The 18,205-nt window shown below is 39.9% G+C and overlaps 1 protein-coding gene across 1 annotated transcript in view; it reads right to left on the reverse strand.

Annotated features, from left to right (window-relative positions):
* Window positions 1–982: 982 nt before the first annotated feature.
* The window catches only part of E2F3 (E2F transcription factor 3), a 55,703-nt gene continuing 38,480 nt past the window's right edge, over window positions 983–18,205 (reverse strand). The window contains exons 2-7 of the mRNA XM_073329450.2: window positions 16,079–16,190; window positions 9,216–9,435; window positions 8,654–8,812; window positions 5,823–5,937; window positions 4,041–4,176; window positions 983–3,213 (exon numbers count right to left, since the gene is read on the reverse strand). Coding sequence (XP_073185551.1) covers window positions 2,948–3,213; window positions 4,041–4,176; window positions 5,823–5,937; window positions 8,654–8,812; window positions 9,216–9,435; window positions 16,079–16,190 — 1,008 coding nt within the window. The 3' untranslated portion in view covers window positions 983–2,947. The remainder of the gene's footprint in view (window positions 3,214–4,040; window positions 4,177–5,822; window positions 5,938–8,653; window positions 8,813–9,215; window positions 9,436–16,078; window positions 16,191–18,205) is intronic.

Below are 18,205 nucleotides of genomic sequence, written 5' to 3' on the forward strand. Positions count from 1 at the left end.
CCAGGCTTCAAGCCCTATTCCTGTGCAGTGTAGAAGAAGCCCAAATGGACTTTGCTCTGGGAGTCCACCAAAAATATTTCACAATCCCGTGGGCTAACTTTCCTTCTGTTCTTTGGACAGTCAAGTTGGTGAACCATCAAGTTCTTCCCCACTACACTATGAACAGAGGGCTAGAGCTAGAGTGGCCACACTTTGGAAGGGCCCTAGGAAATCTGAGATATAGGTGATTGGACTGACGCCTGCATCATGCTCTGTGGATCCTAGACACCCAAATTGGAACTCAGGGTTCAACAATTCATAACCAGGGATACAAATGGCTGTACATGCTCAAGCCCTAGGTTAACAAACCCTGGGTCTGCTAACTCAAGTTCTACTAAGCCTGGGTTTGCATTTGTAGTGTAAACACACCCCCAATGTCTTCAGTGTAATTAATCTTGATTCAGACAGGGAGTCTTCCCATCAGTTCCTTAAGTTACCAACCTCCTAAAAAACATTTCTCCTGTGAAGCCCATAAATAGGAATTCTTAATGCTTAAAGTTAAATTAAATAAAACATTGTCATCCCACCACCCGATTTCCTAGTGTGTCACATCTTGTATGCATGCCTTTTCTTTAGACTGTAAAGGTCTGTCTTTGTTTTTCTGTCTTGTACAGCACTGAGCACGTTGTCAGCACTACACAGACAAGTAATCTATTGGAATACTGCTGGTGTTGAATGGTATAACCTGACTAATTAATAAGCAATTCTTCATAAATAGAAGAAGTTTCTCTCATTAAATAAAAGAGGGGGAAAAAACAACAACAGTAACTTCTATACCTGATGAAGGACTTCTTTAAGACAAATGATATTGATCTAAAAGTACCAAGAGTAACAAGAATTTAAAAAATATTCAAAAATAAACACCTGTATACAAATCTAAACTCTTTAAAAAATCCTTTTTATTGATTCATTACCATACAAAATTTATTCAAATTACATCCATTTAAAGTGGTAAGATCACAGCTAGAGAACAGGTCACCCTTTAATAAATCTATTTACAAAACTCATAAAAGCTTTTTTTTTTTAAACATTATTTTACAGGGTTTCTTTTTTCTCAACTAGCATACAATGCAAAGCTAATTTAGATTAGTATTTTGCCCACACACATTGGGACAAGTGTTTAATTTATACAAAACAGTATAACAAAAAGGACAATAATATAATCTATTAGTCTCAATTTTATCCTTCTCACAAAGTGCCCCCTTGTCTCTCAGAAAATGTCATGCTTACACAACTTTTACTTTCCTCTTCCACAAGACTAAAATTTAAATACTGCAATTTTATTTACAGATCCACATCATTTAACAAAAAAACTCTTAAAAAATTACGAATAAGCTAGAAAATATTCTGGCAGTGTTTACAAATTAATTCCTATTGTACAAATCTGCTACGTAACTAAAGTGTGAGTACAGAACATATATCAACTTAAATATAACCACTTAATGAACTATGCACACATTTGTACATATAAACACACACTTAACACTGTTTAACAGTTCTTAATGTGTTGCACTTTATACATTGTTATATTCTAAAGCTCAGTCATATAGTTCTTATTCTAGTACTGTTACTTTTAGTCATTTCATATGTGAGCTTTTATAGCAGCAACTCAATGGTACCAGAAAACCTGCATACATCATATGCAAACTACAATACAAAATAGTACTAATTTACTATGTGTGTCAGATAATCACGACAGTAATACAAACAAAAAAAAAGTTTATATGGGGCATCATCTACACCAACATTTAGCCCATAAAGTGGCAACATTTTAAACAAAAACAGAAGGTATATTTAAGACTTATTAGAATTCCTCTCACTTTCAAAAAATAAATATTGGTGCTTTACTATACTACCAAAGAGTTTCAAAAAATAAACTTAATTCAGTTAATGTGGTACTTACAGTTATGTAGTTCTTGCTTTGGGGAAAAAAAGCTCTGCATTGCTGGCGAGGAGAATTATAAAAGCTGGAAGCAGAGGCAGCTTACCCGCTGCTATAAATATGGTATACTGAACAAACAAAGCTTGGTATAAATTATTTTCCATAGAGAGAATAACACAGTGCATATCTAGTAGGCACTTAACACAAAGCCCCACTTAGTACCACAAAAATTTATGTATCAGGTCTAGTGTGCACACTGGGGGCAGTAAAATTGAACTGTGCATCTTTGTTTCATTTTAAAAAGAGAAACACTTTCACACACATATGTAAGCATTTTAAAAATCTGTGGTTACTATGAGAAGTGGCAGAACTGTAATCTTTGTCCATATTTGTAATATACACTATATTTAAAGTTTATTTTTTTATTAAAAACTTATAAGGACATTAGTATCTGACCTCATACTGAGACAAATACATTGCTCAAACTGAGCATTATGAGAGTAATTTAAACATTCCCAGGAAGAGTTCAAGAAACCCATTACACACTCTTGCATTACTTCCTATTTACATTTACTGCAGGTACAATCCATATTGTGAGACTCAGAAGACATGTGTTTTCCACAGAAGGCACAGCTTGAAATACAATTTAAAAAATTGCTATTTGTGACTAAACCAGTTCATTGAGCCCTTCTCCACAAGCCCACTGTACACAGTAAGCAGAGTTTGGGGGAGGGGTGAGAGAGGAACCATTTATGATCACCTGCCTGCATGATGTGCCATTTGCTGATGCACAAGGCCTGGAGCCTAAGGTTAAACAAGGCTTTGTTGCAAGAGCCTACAGTTGTGTTCATACTATTCTAGGAAGTATTTCATGAAAATGTCAGCATTGTTCAGGAGTCTGTAGTTGACTCTGTAATGCTACACTTGGGAGTAGGTAGGAGGGAGGGGACAACACAGAATCACAGCAGGATTTCTGGTTCCATTTAAAAAAAATGGTTTATATGGAAAATAATTAACAAAATATAATCAGCTGTATATAAATTCATCCACCAATGAGGGAAGCTTTTCTAAATCATAAGCATCAAAGAGATCACTGATGCCCTCTTCTTCCCCAAGGCTCAGCAGGTAATCTTCCTGAAGCAGAGGAGGCAGCAAGTTCACAAATGGCCCTTCGAAGTTAGAGGGAATTTGGTCCTCTGTTTGCTGCAAAAGGTTGGCTGGAGAAGCCAACGGAGAGAGGTTTGCCATATTTACCGAGCAGTCCCCTTGTCCTGCGTTACCAGAAGCCAGATCTGTAAGATGTGAAAATAAAAGATATTTTATCCTATTGGAAATATTATGCCTGGATAAAATAAAGTTACTCAATGCTGCAAAGAGGGTTTTTCACCGTGTTCTTTAAACACAAAGCAAATAAAAAGTGGCCCTCTTGTTCTAGATCCACCTGATTATACAAAATAAACAGCATGTCAGAAAAAAATATCACAAAGTCCAGTAACAAGTCGATCACAGCAGTTTAAGATTCACTAATCAATTTACCAAAATCATGCTGCAGAAAGTGGTATTTGTCAGCAATTATTTATATTTAAATTAAATTAAAAACACTAATTCTTCAATAGGACCCACTAAGTAAGCCTATTATTAATGTATTAAAGTCTTAGCAGGCCATACAGAATGACTGAGACCATTTCAAAGTTAAGTACGTTTAAGGCTTTCTAAATAAATATAAAATGTCATCAATGTCTGACATTGGTTATCTGCAAATGACAATAAGTGAATTTAAAATTCTGCCTCCGATTATGAGAAACATTATGTTTGTTTGCTGCTTTTTGTTGTATGTCAGCAAGTGATAATAAACTAGATATATTTTCGATATTATATATATTTATGATAAATTAGGACATATAGTTTCATACCACATGTGAATACCAAACCTGATAATAAGCAAATGACAAACAGGGGAAATACATTTTCTAATATGCAGTCTAGAAACCTTACATCTTTCTGTCTTAGACAATAAACCAACCAAAAAACCAGGCACCTGTACAGATTACTTCTTTTAGTCAAACTTTCATGTTAAACTCTGAAGATCTTGTGCATCATAACAGAAAGAGAATTTTACCTTTGGAAATTGTTTTTGAGATATTTCCGTTGTGGTCCTGATTGTATGTTTTAATAGGACTGAGGCTGTCATTCTCTTCTGGACATAGATAAACCTCAATAGGTCCTTCGGTACTAGATAAATGGATCAGCGCATTCTGCTAACAAAAAGATTTCAAATTTAAGCAAAGTTCTGTGCTAACAAGCACTATAATAGTGACCTTTCTGTCACCACTGGAGGTTGTATGATATGGTATGTTTTGGTTGCCACTGTTTGAATTCCGGTATAATGATCTGAGGCATTACATATTCCACATCAATCCCTGTGTTTACATGTCACCTCATTTTTGTAACATGGGAAAGGTTTTACTGACAAACCTTAGTTAGGAAGAGAGCATTTAAGCCTACCCACCTCTTTGTAACAAACTTAGGGCATGTCTACACTTCAAATTTAAATCGTCTCAAGTCAGATCAACCGACAGCCAAAGCAGTAACTAAATCGGCTCTTTAGGTCCACACTATGCTCCTTCTGTAGGTGGTGCACGTCCTCACCAGGAGTGCTCGCACCGACTTAAGTGGGGAATTGTTGGGCACTGACAGCCTGAGCCATCAGCCCCCGGGCGGCGCTCCGGCCATCAGCTCCTGGGCAGCAACAGGCAATATAAACAACTCAGTGTCTACACAGACACTGCGTCAACCTAACTATATCGACTTAAACGCTACACCTCTCGCAGAGGTGGAGTTATTAGGTCGGTTTAGTGGGTAACTTATATTGGCGGAAGGACATTTTAGTGTAGACACTTACAGAGTTAGATTGATGTAAGCCGCCCTATATCAACCTAACACTATAGTGTAGACCAGGCCTTAGAAGTTCACCGATTTCTGTGTTATGTTATAGGAGGTACATATAAAGGGGATTGGACACTTAATACTTTGTCCCGATAGTTATAACCTGTTGCTTTATGATAGGATGGGATTTACAGTGCAATAGTCACAGAATAGTGTGTTATGGTTTGATTTATTTAAAATGGTTCTGACTTAAAGGACATGGCAGAGATGCCTTTTCACATCTTAAAAAAGTTTTTCAGCTTGTATTTCATCTCCATATTGATCTATTCCCTTGCTCCTCTTAACAAAGCAAATGTCACTGTCTTATACCAGACTGATTCTGTAGGAACCTTCTTCTGAGATTAAAATTCCCACGCCTTGAGAAGTTAGTATTTTTCTCTTTCATTACATCAGTCTAGGATTTTTTTTTTTTTTGTGAAAATGTACCTAGTCAGTCACGCTTCCTATTACGATGAAAAACACAAATATTAATTCCACAATAGAAAAAGAATCACTTCCCTCAGGCAAGTGGAGCTGGTCAAGGCTGCAGTACATTATTAGCAAGCTGAGGGTCATTAGCACATTCAGAATCATGCACTTCGACATCCTTCTTTTAAAGTTACCTACTACACCGTTAGACAAAATGTTCCTCATGCTAATCATGTTCTGCATTCAAAAGTAGCATGAATTAGTTGAAGAGGGAGTTGGACTTGAGAGTATGAGAATCTAAGGATACAACTGCAAGAGTGCAGGAGAGGAGGAGAAATATAAGATTAGTATCTGAGTTATATAAAGGGCAGTTTCTGATTATATAGTTCTCGTCATCTTTGACAACGTCCCCAAAGTGCTCAAGACATATCAACATCATCCAATTTAAGACAAGCATTTCAGGTGCCACAGGCAAGCACAGACACACATCCTTCATTTGTAGTTAAAAAATTACATTATGCAACAAGAGACGCTACGGTGCTCTTACCTCCACTGGGTCAGGCACTTCAAGTCTGGTTTCTGGGGGTGCTTTCACAACTATAACAGTTTGGTCTTTAAGGCCATTAATTTTTCGAATATCTTGATATGTAACATAAGCTAATGTAACCAGTGTTAAGGAGTCCTTACAATCAAAGATGCAGCATATTCCCATTAAAAGAAAAAAAATGTTTCTGCAAAAAATAATTGATTCTACAAAGCTTTGCTCCCAGTTAATCTCCATATTGTTCCTCCTCACCCCTATTTTAATTTCAGTATTCTCCCCGACACTGAAAACCATTCTTTGTAGCCACTAACTTTCAGGCAAATAAGGACCAGTTGAGATTCTAAGCAAAGCATGTCAGTACTGTGTCTCGATCAAACAGCTGGGGCCACTATTGAGTGACAAAAGATATTTTCACTTGGATCTGGGTGCTGCTGTTTCCAGCTGTGTGTGTGTGTATGCACACGCACAGAAAATTTCAAATACTTGCAAACTAGTTACATAGAATTGGGAACGTCAAAAGAAATGTAAGGTAATTTGCAAATACAGACACACACACACACTCTCCCCCTTCCCCACCCCAATAATTTTAAATGTAACATTCAATCACTCATATTGTAATTTCAGTTAATTTTTTAATTTAATTTTGTTGGTAATTATTTCTCAAGGAGTTGCATCTATAATTTTCTTTTATTACTGTGACAATATATTTTGTTTTTATATCCTGCGTTTTCCAGGCAATCATCCAGGTTGATGGAAGTTATAATAAAGTGGTGCACATCATTTTGTGTGTTCCCAGGCATAAAAATGCTTAGCGCAATCTTCATCTAATCCCCCTTTGGAAAGGAGGAAAGTAAAAAGGAAATAACTTAAACAATTGATTTTACTTGTTTAAATTTAGTGCACATAAAAAGTGTCATATTTAAGCACTGGGAAATGAAGTTTGCTGTTTATATATAGAATATTACAGTGGTCAACATTAATACATTTTTCTAAGTCACCACACTGTGATATCTCAATATTACTCATTGCTCAGTATAGGAAATAACTACTGTCAGCGTACAAGTGCTTCAGGGTCTTCATTTTTGCCCGTGAAGCACCTGCCACACTCTTTGTACCGCAGAAGTGAAGTCTTATGATGACAGTTACTAATGTGTGTTACTTTTTGGTAGATCTGAACCTTAAATTATTACCACTGTGCAGCACAGCAGAACAGTACTAATCGTCCCAACTCCATACCACTAACGTATCTCAAAACTAACTTGGACTGAACACCTGTAGAAGTGAGGTGGTAGGTCAGCCATCATGCTCATTCAAATCCTTTGCCTCTCTACTGAGATTTCCAGGAAAGGCGAAGTGCATAGTGGTTTTGTATCAGATGCAAACTTAAATGAAAGCACCAAATCAGCTTTCTTTCACAATAGATTTGGACTGGAATTGAACTGGCGTCCTACAGGTGAAAGGCTATATAACACATTAAGCAATTTTCTACGCCATCTAGACCCTCTTAATACTTTCAAGAAGATCTGAAAATTCTCTTACAGTTTGGACAGTTGACAAGCAAGAATGCAATTTCCTTTGTTGGAGAAACAAAACCAACTAAGGCTGGTCTTATTCCAATAAACCTAAGGTAATAACAACACTAAGTTACTCTCCAATTCTACTGCCATCACTACGGAAGTAGAGAACCCATGCAGCCTGGACTTGAACGGTGTCCAGATACCACCTCACAGAAAAAAAATAAAAACAAACAAATCTTTTCTCTGAGATTAAGAGCAAAAAGAGAAAACCTAATAAAACAAGCTTCTCAGCCGCAGGAGCAGACAGTAACAGTAATTCTTCGTCAGTCTGCACCATGGTAGGCAACAGATTTTACAGCGACGAAGTCAGGATCAACCCTATGTTAAGCGTTTCTGTGGTTTCACATCAATATCCATTGGAAGTAATAATGAATTTAGTTTACAGTAGCACTGCTATTTTATATCATGGTACATTTCCTGACTTATCAATTCACAGATCAAATACATTCAAATGTGGATGTTTCCACAGTGGTCATGGTTAAAAAGTCACCATTGACACAGTAAACATTATAGCCTTTTTTTAAGGATAGGAAATAAGTGCAGTTTTTCATATGACGCTGATATCAAATGTTGACTTTTGAAAAATCAACTACAGTATGCAATAAAGATTTTCATCATATATCAATGGGTGAGATGTCTGGTAAAAGCCACGATACTTTTTAGGATTAACCTGTTCTTCACAGCCATATGAATACTGGAAAATATATTAATCTTCTGCAGCTTACCATTGTTATTAAAATTAGTAACTTATATTTAAAATATATCTAGTTTGGGTATTTATCCCCATAGTATCGAGAGGCTAGGAAACAATAAAGTAAGTTGCAAACAAAAGCAGATTCAGCCCTTGCCTTCCTAGAGTTTTTGCAAAAAGTGGGTTTTGATCTGGCTTCAGAATTGTAAAACAAGAGCACAATGTTTTAAAAGACATGCCTGAACTTAATTAAATGTTTTGTCTTCGCTGCACTGTAATGAAACTGCTGAACTCTTGGTCCTACTACTTTATCTAAAGATGGATATTTTGGGACCTCTTCATACATTAATATTTCTTATATGCTCCAGAAATGTTAAATGTATAATTTGATAATTGGTGTAAGTGCTTTCTTAGCTACATCTGCATTAAATCACAGTAAACTGTTACTTTTTGGAATGAATGTTCAGTGCTGTGTGTCACTTATCTCTATTTTGAAGAGTCTTCCTAACTCTTACTCTAGCAGCAGGGAGGTTAACCACCTTTGGAAATGATGGCATAAAGGATATCTCTGATTCTCTGAATCCTCTGTTAGCAACTTGAGGTCCAGGGTGCAACTTTGGATCAATTCATCCAGTTTCTTCTCTTCCTGACTGAGTTCAGTCACCTCCTTTGACAGGCCTTGACACTGTGCCAGCGTGCCCCCATCATCAGATAGACTGCAGCCCCTACAAATCCAAAGAAGGCAGGGTGTTTGTAATCATTATTACAACTCAAAACTACACTGTAGGAGGAGGGGGGCAAGGAAAAAAAGAGGCATGTCTTTAAGTTACAAGCCTTGATTACTGCAGCCTTCATCCCCTAAAGCAGCTTAAAGGATGCCAATATAAACCAAGCTTCTCAGAGAAGGCACCTTGTATTGTGGCACCATTTAATACAAGAATTTCCTTACAAGAGGCCTCTCAGATATTAAAAAACTATCTTAAATAAATAACATTAAAAGGCTTTTCTATTTTTGGAAAGTCTGTTGGACGACTGCTGGAAGCAGGAGTGTGAGACTGGAAGCAGAGACGGGAAACACTGCCACTTTATAACAGTGCAATCAGCTGGAGAAGGATGGTGAATACTCACATCCATTGAATGTTGTTTTTGGATTTCTTCTTAATGAGATGGATGCCTTCCAGTACATTGGTGATATCATAAATCCTCCGTTTCTGCACCTTGAGGACCTCTGCTGCTCTGTTCAAATCCACGACCCCATCTGGGGACTGGCTCAGCAGCTGAATGAACTTCTTTGTGAGAAGACCAAGTGATGTATCATACCGAGTCTTTTCTGAAGGAGATTTTGGAGCTTGGAGGGAAAATGAATATAAAAAAGGAAAGAAATGAGTTTGTTCGCTGCTGTTCAAATCAGTTTTCCCATTTCAGTTTTGAAACGGGCATTTGAAGCAACAAAATATGTTTTGCAGAAACTTCTTACATATTTTACTACAGAAAGCTCTTAAACTTTCGCATTAGCACAAAACCTACCATTGGATATTTATATGGTTTCACAGTGCATCTGTCCAAAGATCAAGGCACATGGACTCAATTTAAAAAAAAACACACACGTGTACTTCCCATTAGCTTAATGGATAATGCATGATGAAAGTTTAAGACTATGCAAAGTATGGCAACCTAATTTTTTTAACAGTATTTCAGTATACTTTTGTCTTGGCAGCAACACCAATTACCTACCCCAAATCAGGCTGCTAGGCAGTTTTCTTCATGGGTTGATCATCCCTCTTTTAAGGTAGCAGATAATTGCCCGTGAAACCCTTAAGTTAACCATAACTTTGGTGCTCCTCAGTAGGTGTACCAAATGACAGTTTCCCTAATTTACAGATGACTCACATGAATCAATGAGATTTACACCAAATTTACACAACAGACAGTTAATAATCATGCATCCAAGGCTGTATATTATTTCTCCTTAACCTTATAACAACTCCTTAAAACCAGTAAAGTACAGAGTTTTTCCCCAATTTGCCCTCACTACCCTCACAATGATGTGAAGGTAGTGAGGGCAAACTAGGGAAGAGTGCTGTACTTTACCGGTCTTAAACAATGAATCAGGAACTAACTTACTCTCACTGGAAAACGAGAGGGGCATATTTTCTATTGATTGACAAGTTTTGCAGTGGCATACAATCGTAACTGCAAAACAAATCTATATTTGTACAGGAACATAACAAAGTGTTTCTTCCATGAACAAATGGCGGCATCTATTCATTTCATAGATGCGTTTTCAGAGGCCAGTTTAAATATGTGGCCCAGAATAAAAAGGTGTCACTAACCTTCCATAACTGTTGTTCTTGGAGAAGTGTTGCTCATGGCCATTCCAAAATAGGTGTGTGCTCGCCCTGAGCATCGCCGCCAGAAAGTTTCTCTCCCAATGGTATCTGTCAGGTCAGCTTTTGATGCCCTCTGGGGTCATGCGCTCATAGCACCAGTACAAAGGGGCCCACTGACCTGTAGCCCCCTTAGTTCCTTCTTGTCAGTTAACTCTGACAGAGGGGCAGGCATGGGGGTGGGGTGTGTGTGTGGAATGGATCTGAACAACATATATTGAAGAACAAGTTATGGAAGGTCATTCACTTTTTTCTTCTTCGAGTGATTGCTCATGTCAATGCCTAAGTAGGTGATTCCCAAGTACACCGGACCCTCGCTAAAATGCGCATCGATAGAACGCGAATTCGGATATAACGTGGTTGCAGCCATGGATCCCAAATTTAAGTACAGTACAATTTTTTTGAGTTTTAGGTGACCTTGGTGTTCACTACCTTATCATTCATGCAAGATCATCAGAGGCAAGACACATATACCATATCACAGTCTGACGAGGAATTCGACTCTGAGGGATTTACAGAGGAGGAAGTTGGAAGAACAGACATGGAATGGATGCAGGAGCTGTCCCAGCAACTGTCCAGGCTCGGGATAACTGTTCTGCCACAAAATATTGAGTCCTGAATAAGAGGCGATGATGAAGCAGAAGAATTTTGTCCCGTTGCTGAAAGTCTAACGGATGACCAAATTCTTCAGGCAGTATGACCAAACAACATTCCAGAAGCTGAAGAATTGGCCTTTGCCGTGGAAAAAGAAGAGGAAGATGAAGTGGACGTCGTTTCCAAAGTCAACTGCGACCGTAGACGACTTAGAGACTGCTTTGAAATGGTTTGAGACGCAAGACGTTGAGCCTATAAAAAATTATGCAGCTACATAATCTTTTGCAGTTTGCTAAGTGGAAGCAGCACAGCAGTAAGAAGCAAAAGCAACTCACCGACTTTTTAAAGAAAAACTTGACTAGTTTATTATAATGTCTACTTTAAATCTCTAATAAAGCAACACTTTTTTTCTCGTTTATTGTTTCCTTCAAGTAGGAGTTTATTTTCTAAGGTTTCCTATACTTTATGGATGTGAAGGTAATTAGCGCTACAAAAATTTCTATATACATATGTATATATACAGTGTATATAAGTTTCTCTATGGCATTCCATACACGAAGACGGAAGCTCATGGCACCTGAAAGCAGACAATCAAAACAAAGCACACAAAGCATTTAACTGAATTAATTAAAAACGCTTCCATTTCAAAATGCAATTTCCACTGACGCCCGTGGTGAGTACTGTATCTTGTAGACTCGTTTTTCTCGACAGTCCCAAGATTTGATGCTATTGTTAGCCCACTATAACCTGCAAATACACAACTACATATACTTGTACTGAAATTTCGGTCACAAAAATATAATTTCATTTTAACGCGGTCCCAGCTATAACGCGGTACTTGGCATGGATCCCAAATCCCACGTTCTAGCGAGGGTCCAATAAAGTTGCATAGGTGGAGGGTTCGGAGTTCATTGGCATGCTGATTATAATACCGCTCGGTCGAAATCTGAGTCGTCTCTAGCCTGCTGGGTGATGGCGTAATGAGAGGCAAAGGTGTGGACTGACATGATCATGCTGCCGCTCTACAAATATCCTGCATTGGAACTTGAACCACAAATGCTGCTGAAGATGCTTGAGCCCTTGTAAAATGTACCATCAGGGTAAGGGGAGCAGGGACCTTCGCCAGGTTGTAGCATGTGCAGATACAGGAAGTGATTCACAAAGAAATTCTCTGGGCTGAGACTGGAAGGCAGACGGAATGAAAGGCGACAGCTGCAAAAAGCTGAGTAGATTTCCAGAATGACTTAGTCCCTTCTATGTAGAAAGCTAGTGCATGTCTGACATCCAGCGAATGGAGTCTCTGTTCCTCTCTGTGGCTTGTGGCTTTGGATAGAAGACTTGTAGGGAGACATCCTGGTTACTATGGAATTGTTAGACCCCCACTTTGGAAGGAAGGCCATATGTGGCCACAATTGAACCTTGTCCTTAGAGATGACCGTATATGGTTCTGATGAAAGGGCTCAGATCTCCATGACCCTTTGGGAAGAAGTAATGGCCACCAGGAAGGCCACCTTCCAGGATAGGTAGAGCAGGAACACTAGACCCCAGCTCATCTCTTCTGCCCATGCCCCCCTGACACACACACAAACACCAGGCCATAGCCCTGAGCCCCCACTCTCTCCTGCATCAGGAGCCTCAAGGCCCTGCAGCCGGAGCAAAGAGCCTCTTTCCCGCCTGGAGAAGCCCCAAGCGCGCCTCCACCACTTTCCTGGAGGAGCCCTGAGCCAGCCACAGCCATGCCTCCCCTCCTCTCTTCTCCCCAGACCCTAAGCCGCCTGGGAAAAGCCGCAGGGTCTCTTCCCAAAGAAGAACCTGTGCTTTTATTATGCCCCATACAGGTTTCAGAGTGGCTGAAGAGGCGGTATCTGGTACTCAGCTTCCTGGGTTCATCAGTAATCTCTCTGGACTCCCCCCGCCAAATCCTGCAACCTCCCCTGGCCTATTATACCCGCCACCCATGTTATCAGTGGTACAAACAGAGGTTCCATTAGCCTGGCCAACACCAAGTTGAGGTCCGGGGAGGGAGTGGCGGTTGTACCTGGGGGTATAATCTCTCCAAGCCCTGTTGTGCCTCGTCATGAGCAGATCTATCTGTAAAGTCCCCAACTTCTGGAAGATGCCTTTCCCGACATCTGGACGGATGACTATTGGAGAAGGATCTGCTGAGGTGATCCACTAGCTAGTTCTGCAACCCCAGGAGATAGGAAGCTTCGAGATGGATCAAGTGGGCTACTGAAAATTCCCACAAGCAAAGAGCTTCCTGGCACAGGTGAGAGGAATGTGCTCTACCCTGCTTGTTTACATAAAACATCGCTACCGCGTTGTCTGTAAGAACCAAAACACACTTGCCCTTCAGGAGGGGTTGGAATGCCTGGAAGGCGAGGCTCCCTGAGCTCCCTGATGTTGATGTGTAGTGAGAGGCCCTGAATTCTAAAGGACCCCACATGAACTCCCCAGCCCATCGCCGAAATGTCTGTGATGAGAGACATTCACAGTTGGGGGTCTCGAGAATGGGACCCCTGCACACACTGCCCATGGAACCAACCACTAAAGAAGGGAAGCGATCACTAGTGGAGGAAGTGTGATGACCATGTCTATGTGAGGTCGGCCCAGTGCATAGGCCAACCAAGCCTGAAGAAGTCAGCTGCGGCCTCACAGGTTACACCACATAGATGCATGAAGCCATATGAGCTAGGAGCTTTAGACAGTTTTTTGTCATGGTGATGGGGTGGTTTCTGAGGCTTTTATGAGCACCCCTATTGCTCAGAACTGGGCTTCCAGCTCTGGCTTGGACCCAAGTTGAGGATTGCCAGGAAGAATTCTGTCCTTTGACCAGGGGAGAGAGTAGACTTCTGGATATTTATCAACAGGTCTAAGTCCTGGAAAATTGTCTGCATTAACTTTACATTTGTCTCCATCTGGGTCTTGGTCCAACCTCCGATCAGCCAGTCGAGGTAAGGGGAGACCTGAACCTCCCTGGCTGGAATGTTTTTCTTTGGTGCCGGAGATGACATAGGGTGCTGAGGTTCCTGAGAAGCAGAAGCGACATCCGTTCTCGGTGCTGGGGGTGAAGACAGGTGCTGAGACTCTCTAAGAATCACCAGGGCACTCCAAACAGAGGCTGAAGTACTCAGTGCCACAAAGTGTGGTTTGTTAACCTAACTAATTAACTAACTGTTCTAACAAACAAAACTTAACAACTACAATAACGGTAACTATATACACCAAGTAGAAATAAAGTCCACTGAAGGAATATTTGCAAATACAAAGGACGAGGTAGTTTCAGCAACTGCCGCAGGTGGTAAGAAGGAACTGAGGGGGATGCAGCTTGGCGGGCCCCTTTATACTGGCACTATGAGCGTGCTAACCCAGGGGGCACCAGAGCTCGAGCTGACAGACACCACTGAGAGAAAAACTTTCCAGCAGCCATGCTCAGGACAAGCACACACCTACTTTGGAATTGACATGAGCAAGCACTTGAAGAACTACTAAGTAGTATTCTAAACTATTTCTAATATTTGGTGCTGCACACCCTAATTTTGTTGGTCTTGTAATCTTTGAAGATACAGAGAATACAAAACGTTTCAAACTCTTGCATCGGGGCAATAAGCCAGCCAGTAACCAAAAACGGTTAAGAAGAAGAAGATTCCCCTCTGGGCAGATTATACCACATTTGTCCATTATAGGGTTTTTTGCACGTTCTTTCAAAGCTTCTAGTACCAGCTACTCTCTGAGAAGGCTCTACACTAGAAGGATCACTGGCCTGATTCAGTATGGCAGTGTCTGTGTTCCCACATCTAATTGTAAAAGTCAGGCTGTGTCTACACTACGGACCTTATGGCAGAACAGCCGTACTGCTACAGCTCTGCTGCTGTAAGGTCTCTCCTGTAGCCGCTCTTCGCCGGCAGGAGAGAGCTCTCCTGACGGCATAATCAAATAAACCCCAATGACCGGCATTATCTATGTCTGCAGGAGACTCTCTCCTGCCAACATAGCACTGTCCACACCGGCACCTTTTTCGGTGAAACTTACATCGGTCAGGAGTGTGTTTTCTCACACCCCTGACCAACAGAAGTTTTACCAACAAAAGTGGTAGTGTAGACAAACCCTTAGTCAATCTGAAATCTAACCTAGAAGTGGGCACTAGAAGTATCCGGAAATAATTTGAAGAATATTGTGTCTTTCCTATGGAGATATATTCATCCACCCACTCACAAAAGGAGGCAATTTGTATCTAATCCCTTGGCAGATTCAGGGTCTACACAGGGACAGTAGGGAGAGCTAATCCAACTTAACTAAAGATGTGGATTTAAAGCAAATTAGATAAGCCACATTAAACCCCTTTGTGGACAGTCTCATTCAGAATTAAAGAGGCCTTCATTTGGTTTAAATGAAGCTAAACAGGTTTCATGTGGTTTAACTCAGTGGTTCTCAACCAGGGGTAGGCATACCATTGGGGGTATGCAGAGGTCTTCAAGGAAGTACATCAACTCTCTAGATATTTGCCAAGTTTTACAACAGGCTATATAAAAAACACTAGTGAAGGCAGTACAAACTAAAATTTCATATAGGCAATTACTTGTTTATACTGCTCTATATTCTATACATTGAAATAAGTACTGTACAATATTTGTATTCCAATTGATTTATTTTATAATGATACGGTAAAAATGAGAAAGTCAGCAATTCTTCAGTAACAGTGTGCTATGACATTTTTGTATTTTTATGCCTTGATTTTGTAACCCAGTAGTTTTTAAGTGAGGTGAAACTTAGGGGTATACAAGACAAATTAGACTCCTGAAAGGGGTACAATAGTCTGGAAAGGTTGAGAGCCACTGGTTTAACTAAATCTGATTTAAAGGCACACCTTTAGTTAATTTGATTAATTTTCCTGAATGTTCCTCTACAGTCAAGGCCTTTGACTGTTGGGTTTTTAGGAAAAGACATCATAAAGAAAGTCCAAAATAGCTTTAAGCCCCACACCACAGAGCATAACAAAAGTTTCCTTACTTTTTGGACTATCTGGACTTCTTGTTGCAGCTCTTCCTTTTCCTTTTGGGGTTTTTAATCCTTCAGCAAGATACTGGTGACCACTTTCTCCTAGCTCCAGCCTTCGCTTTGCCTGTTAAAAACCAAATTTTGTATTGATGGAGTGTCATAAAAATACATTGCACTTTACAGAATACTGGGGAAGTGTAGGGGACGGACAGACAGAAGAGAACTTTACACAGCAACCTATCTATCTCGGTTCTTATTCCACACTCATCACTGTGGTATGAATGTCTACTGGCACCATAAAATTATTTTAATATTTTACTTAAAGGTCACAATGATGGCTACATTTGAATAATCAAGTAGATCTTTTAATTTTAAAAGAAAACTGAGTTAGGGACATATTTCTAGGATAGTACCGAGCGAAATTTGACTTTCTTGCACTATATGTCAAAGATCTAAAAACATTTCTACCTACCATTGTATTAAGAGTCCTAGTTATAGCACACAGTGTAACATTAAGGGTGAGCTCTCAAATACACACAATGACTTACTTGTACAGCTACATTTTTAGTGAAACATTTTTTTAGGATTCTGTGTATCTTCAGAAGACAGCGCCAAGTTATATTTGTGTAAATTAGATTTTATGTGCACCATCTGACTTGGTAGCTGTGAGAAGTTCATAAATAACAATTATAAACTTCCAGCAATGCTACAATGAACATGGCACCAAGAAGTAAAATGTCCAAGCATGGGAGAAAGAAGGAAATCTGGCCATCTTGGAAGCGTCTGGCCATCATCTTGGATTATTTTTGGCTTAATCAAGAAGAGAACCATTCAGTTTAGCCTACCAAGTGAACTAGAATATATAAAAATTTATTCTGAAACCCAGGCTGGAGAAAATGGACCAGCGACAGCATCAGAAAAAGGCTGTTTGAAGACTGTCTACCCAATGTGTTCACTTATGAAGAAGTAAAGCTGTGTACAGCCTTGCAAGAAATGAGAGATGGCGGAAACTCTTACAAGACTCATCTGCTGAATTAGATAGCAATATAGAGATAGACAGACAACATAAAACATCATCATCAGTGTGAATCCTGTTCCTAGGTACCTGAACTATTAATTTTGGAAGCAATTCCATGTCATGCCATTAGCCACTGAAATTGGACCTGGGGATAGTTGATTCATTATCCTAACAATAAAAGGAGCATTAACTTGAATACACACAAATGGGAAGGTAAAACCCGTTTCTAACAAAATTTGCCTGCATATCTGTTTCCGAAAAATGGGGCTAATGCAACTAGATTTTATGATTCAGAGGACTTTATTTTATTTATTTAAAACAGACAGACAAATAATCTAACACCAAAGAACTAGTCAGATCTGCTCTGGGCCAAAGCAGGACAGCACATCGGTCTGGTATGAAGCTGTAAACAGTGAAATATTTCTTCTGTTTTTTTTTAATGTGTACATTTTATTACTGTACTGGTTTGTCTCAGAGAGCTCTAAATATATTCAATTTGTATTTACTTTTTGATAACTGACATCTTTGTGTTGGACTCCCTTTGTGAACCTAAGGCTCATTAACATTAGAGTCAAGGCACAGAGGTTCATCTTACCCCACAACACAGATCCACAATTCACAAGCTGCTCTGAGTTATATTTATCTTTGAGTTAAGAGGGTAGGGGACTAATTCACAGATCACATAACTGCAAGTGAGCTATCCTGCATTTCCTCACAAGCACAGACAAAATTATGCTGCTGCAGCCAGACATCCTGAAACAACAGCTCTCTAAAAAGTCTTAGCCCGGTCTACACTGGGGAGGGGGGAAGAGTGTCGATCTAAGTTACGCAACTTCAGCTACGTGAATAACATAGCTGAAGTTGACGTACTTAGATCGACTTACCATGGTGTCTCCACCGTGGTGAGTTGACTGCTGCCGCTGCCCCAAAAACTCTGCCTGCGCCTTTCGCGGTGCTGGAGTACAGGAGGCGAAGGAAGAGCGCTCGGGGGTCGATTTATCACGTCTAGACTAGACGCGATAAATCGATCCCCGCTGGATCGATCGCTGCCCACTGTTCCAGCAGGTAGTGAAGACATACCCTTAGTTACCTCTCTTCATCTCAATAGGGCATTAACTCTG

This window comes from Lepidochelys kempii, chromosome 2, assembly GCF_965140285.1.
Source record: "Lepidochelys kempii isolate rLepKem1 chromosome 2, rLepKem1.hap1, whole genome shotgun sequence".
In the NCBI taxonomy this organism is placed as follows: Eukaryota; Metazoa; Chordata; order Testudines; family Cheloniidae; genus Lepidochelys; species Lepidochelys kempii.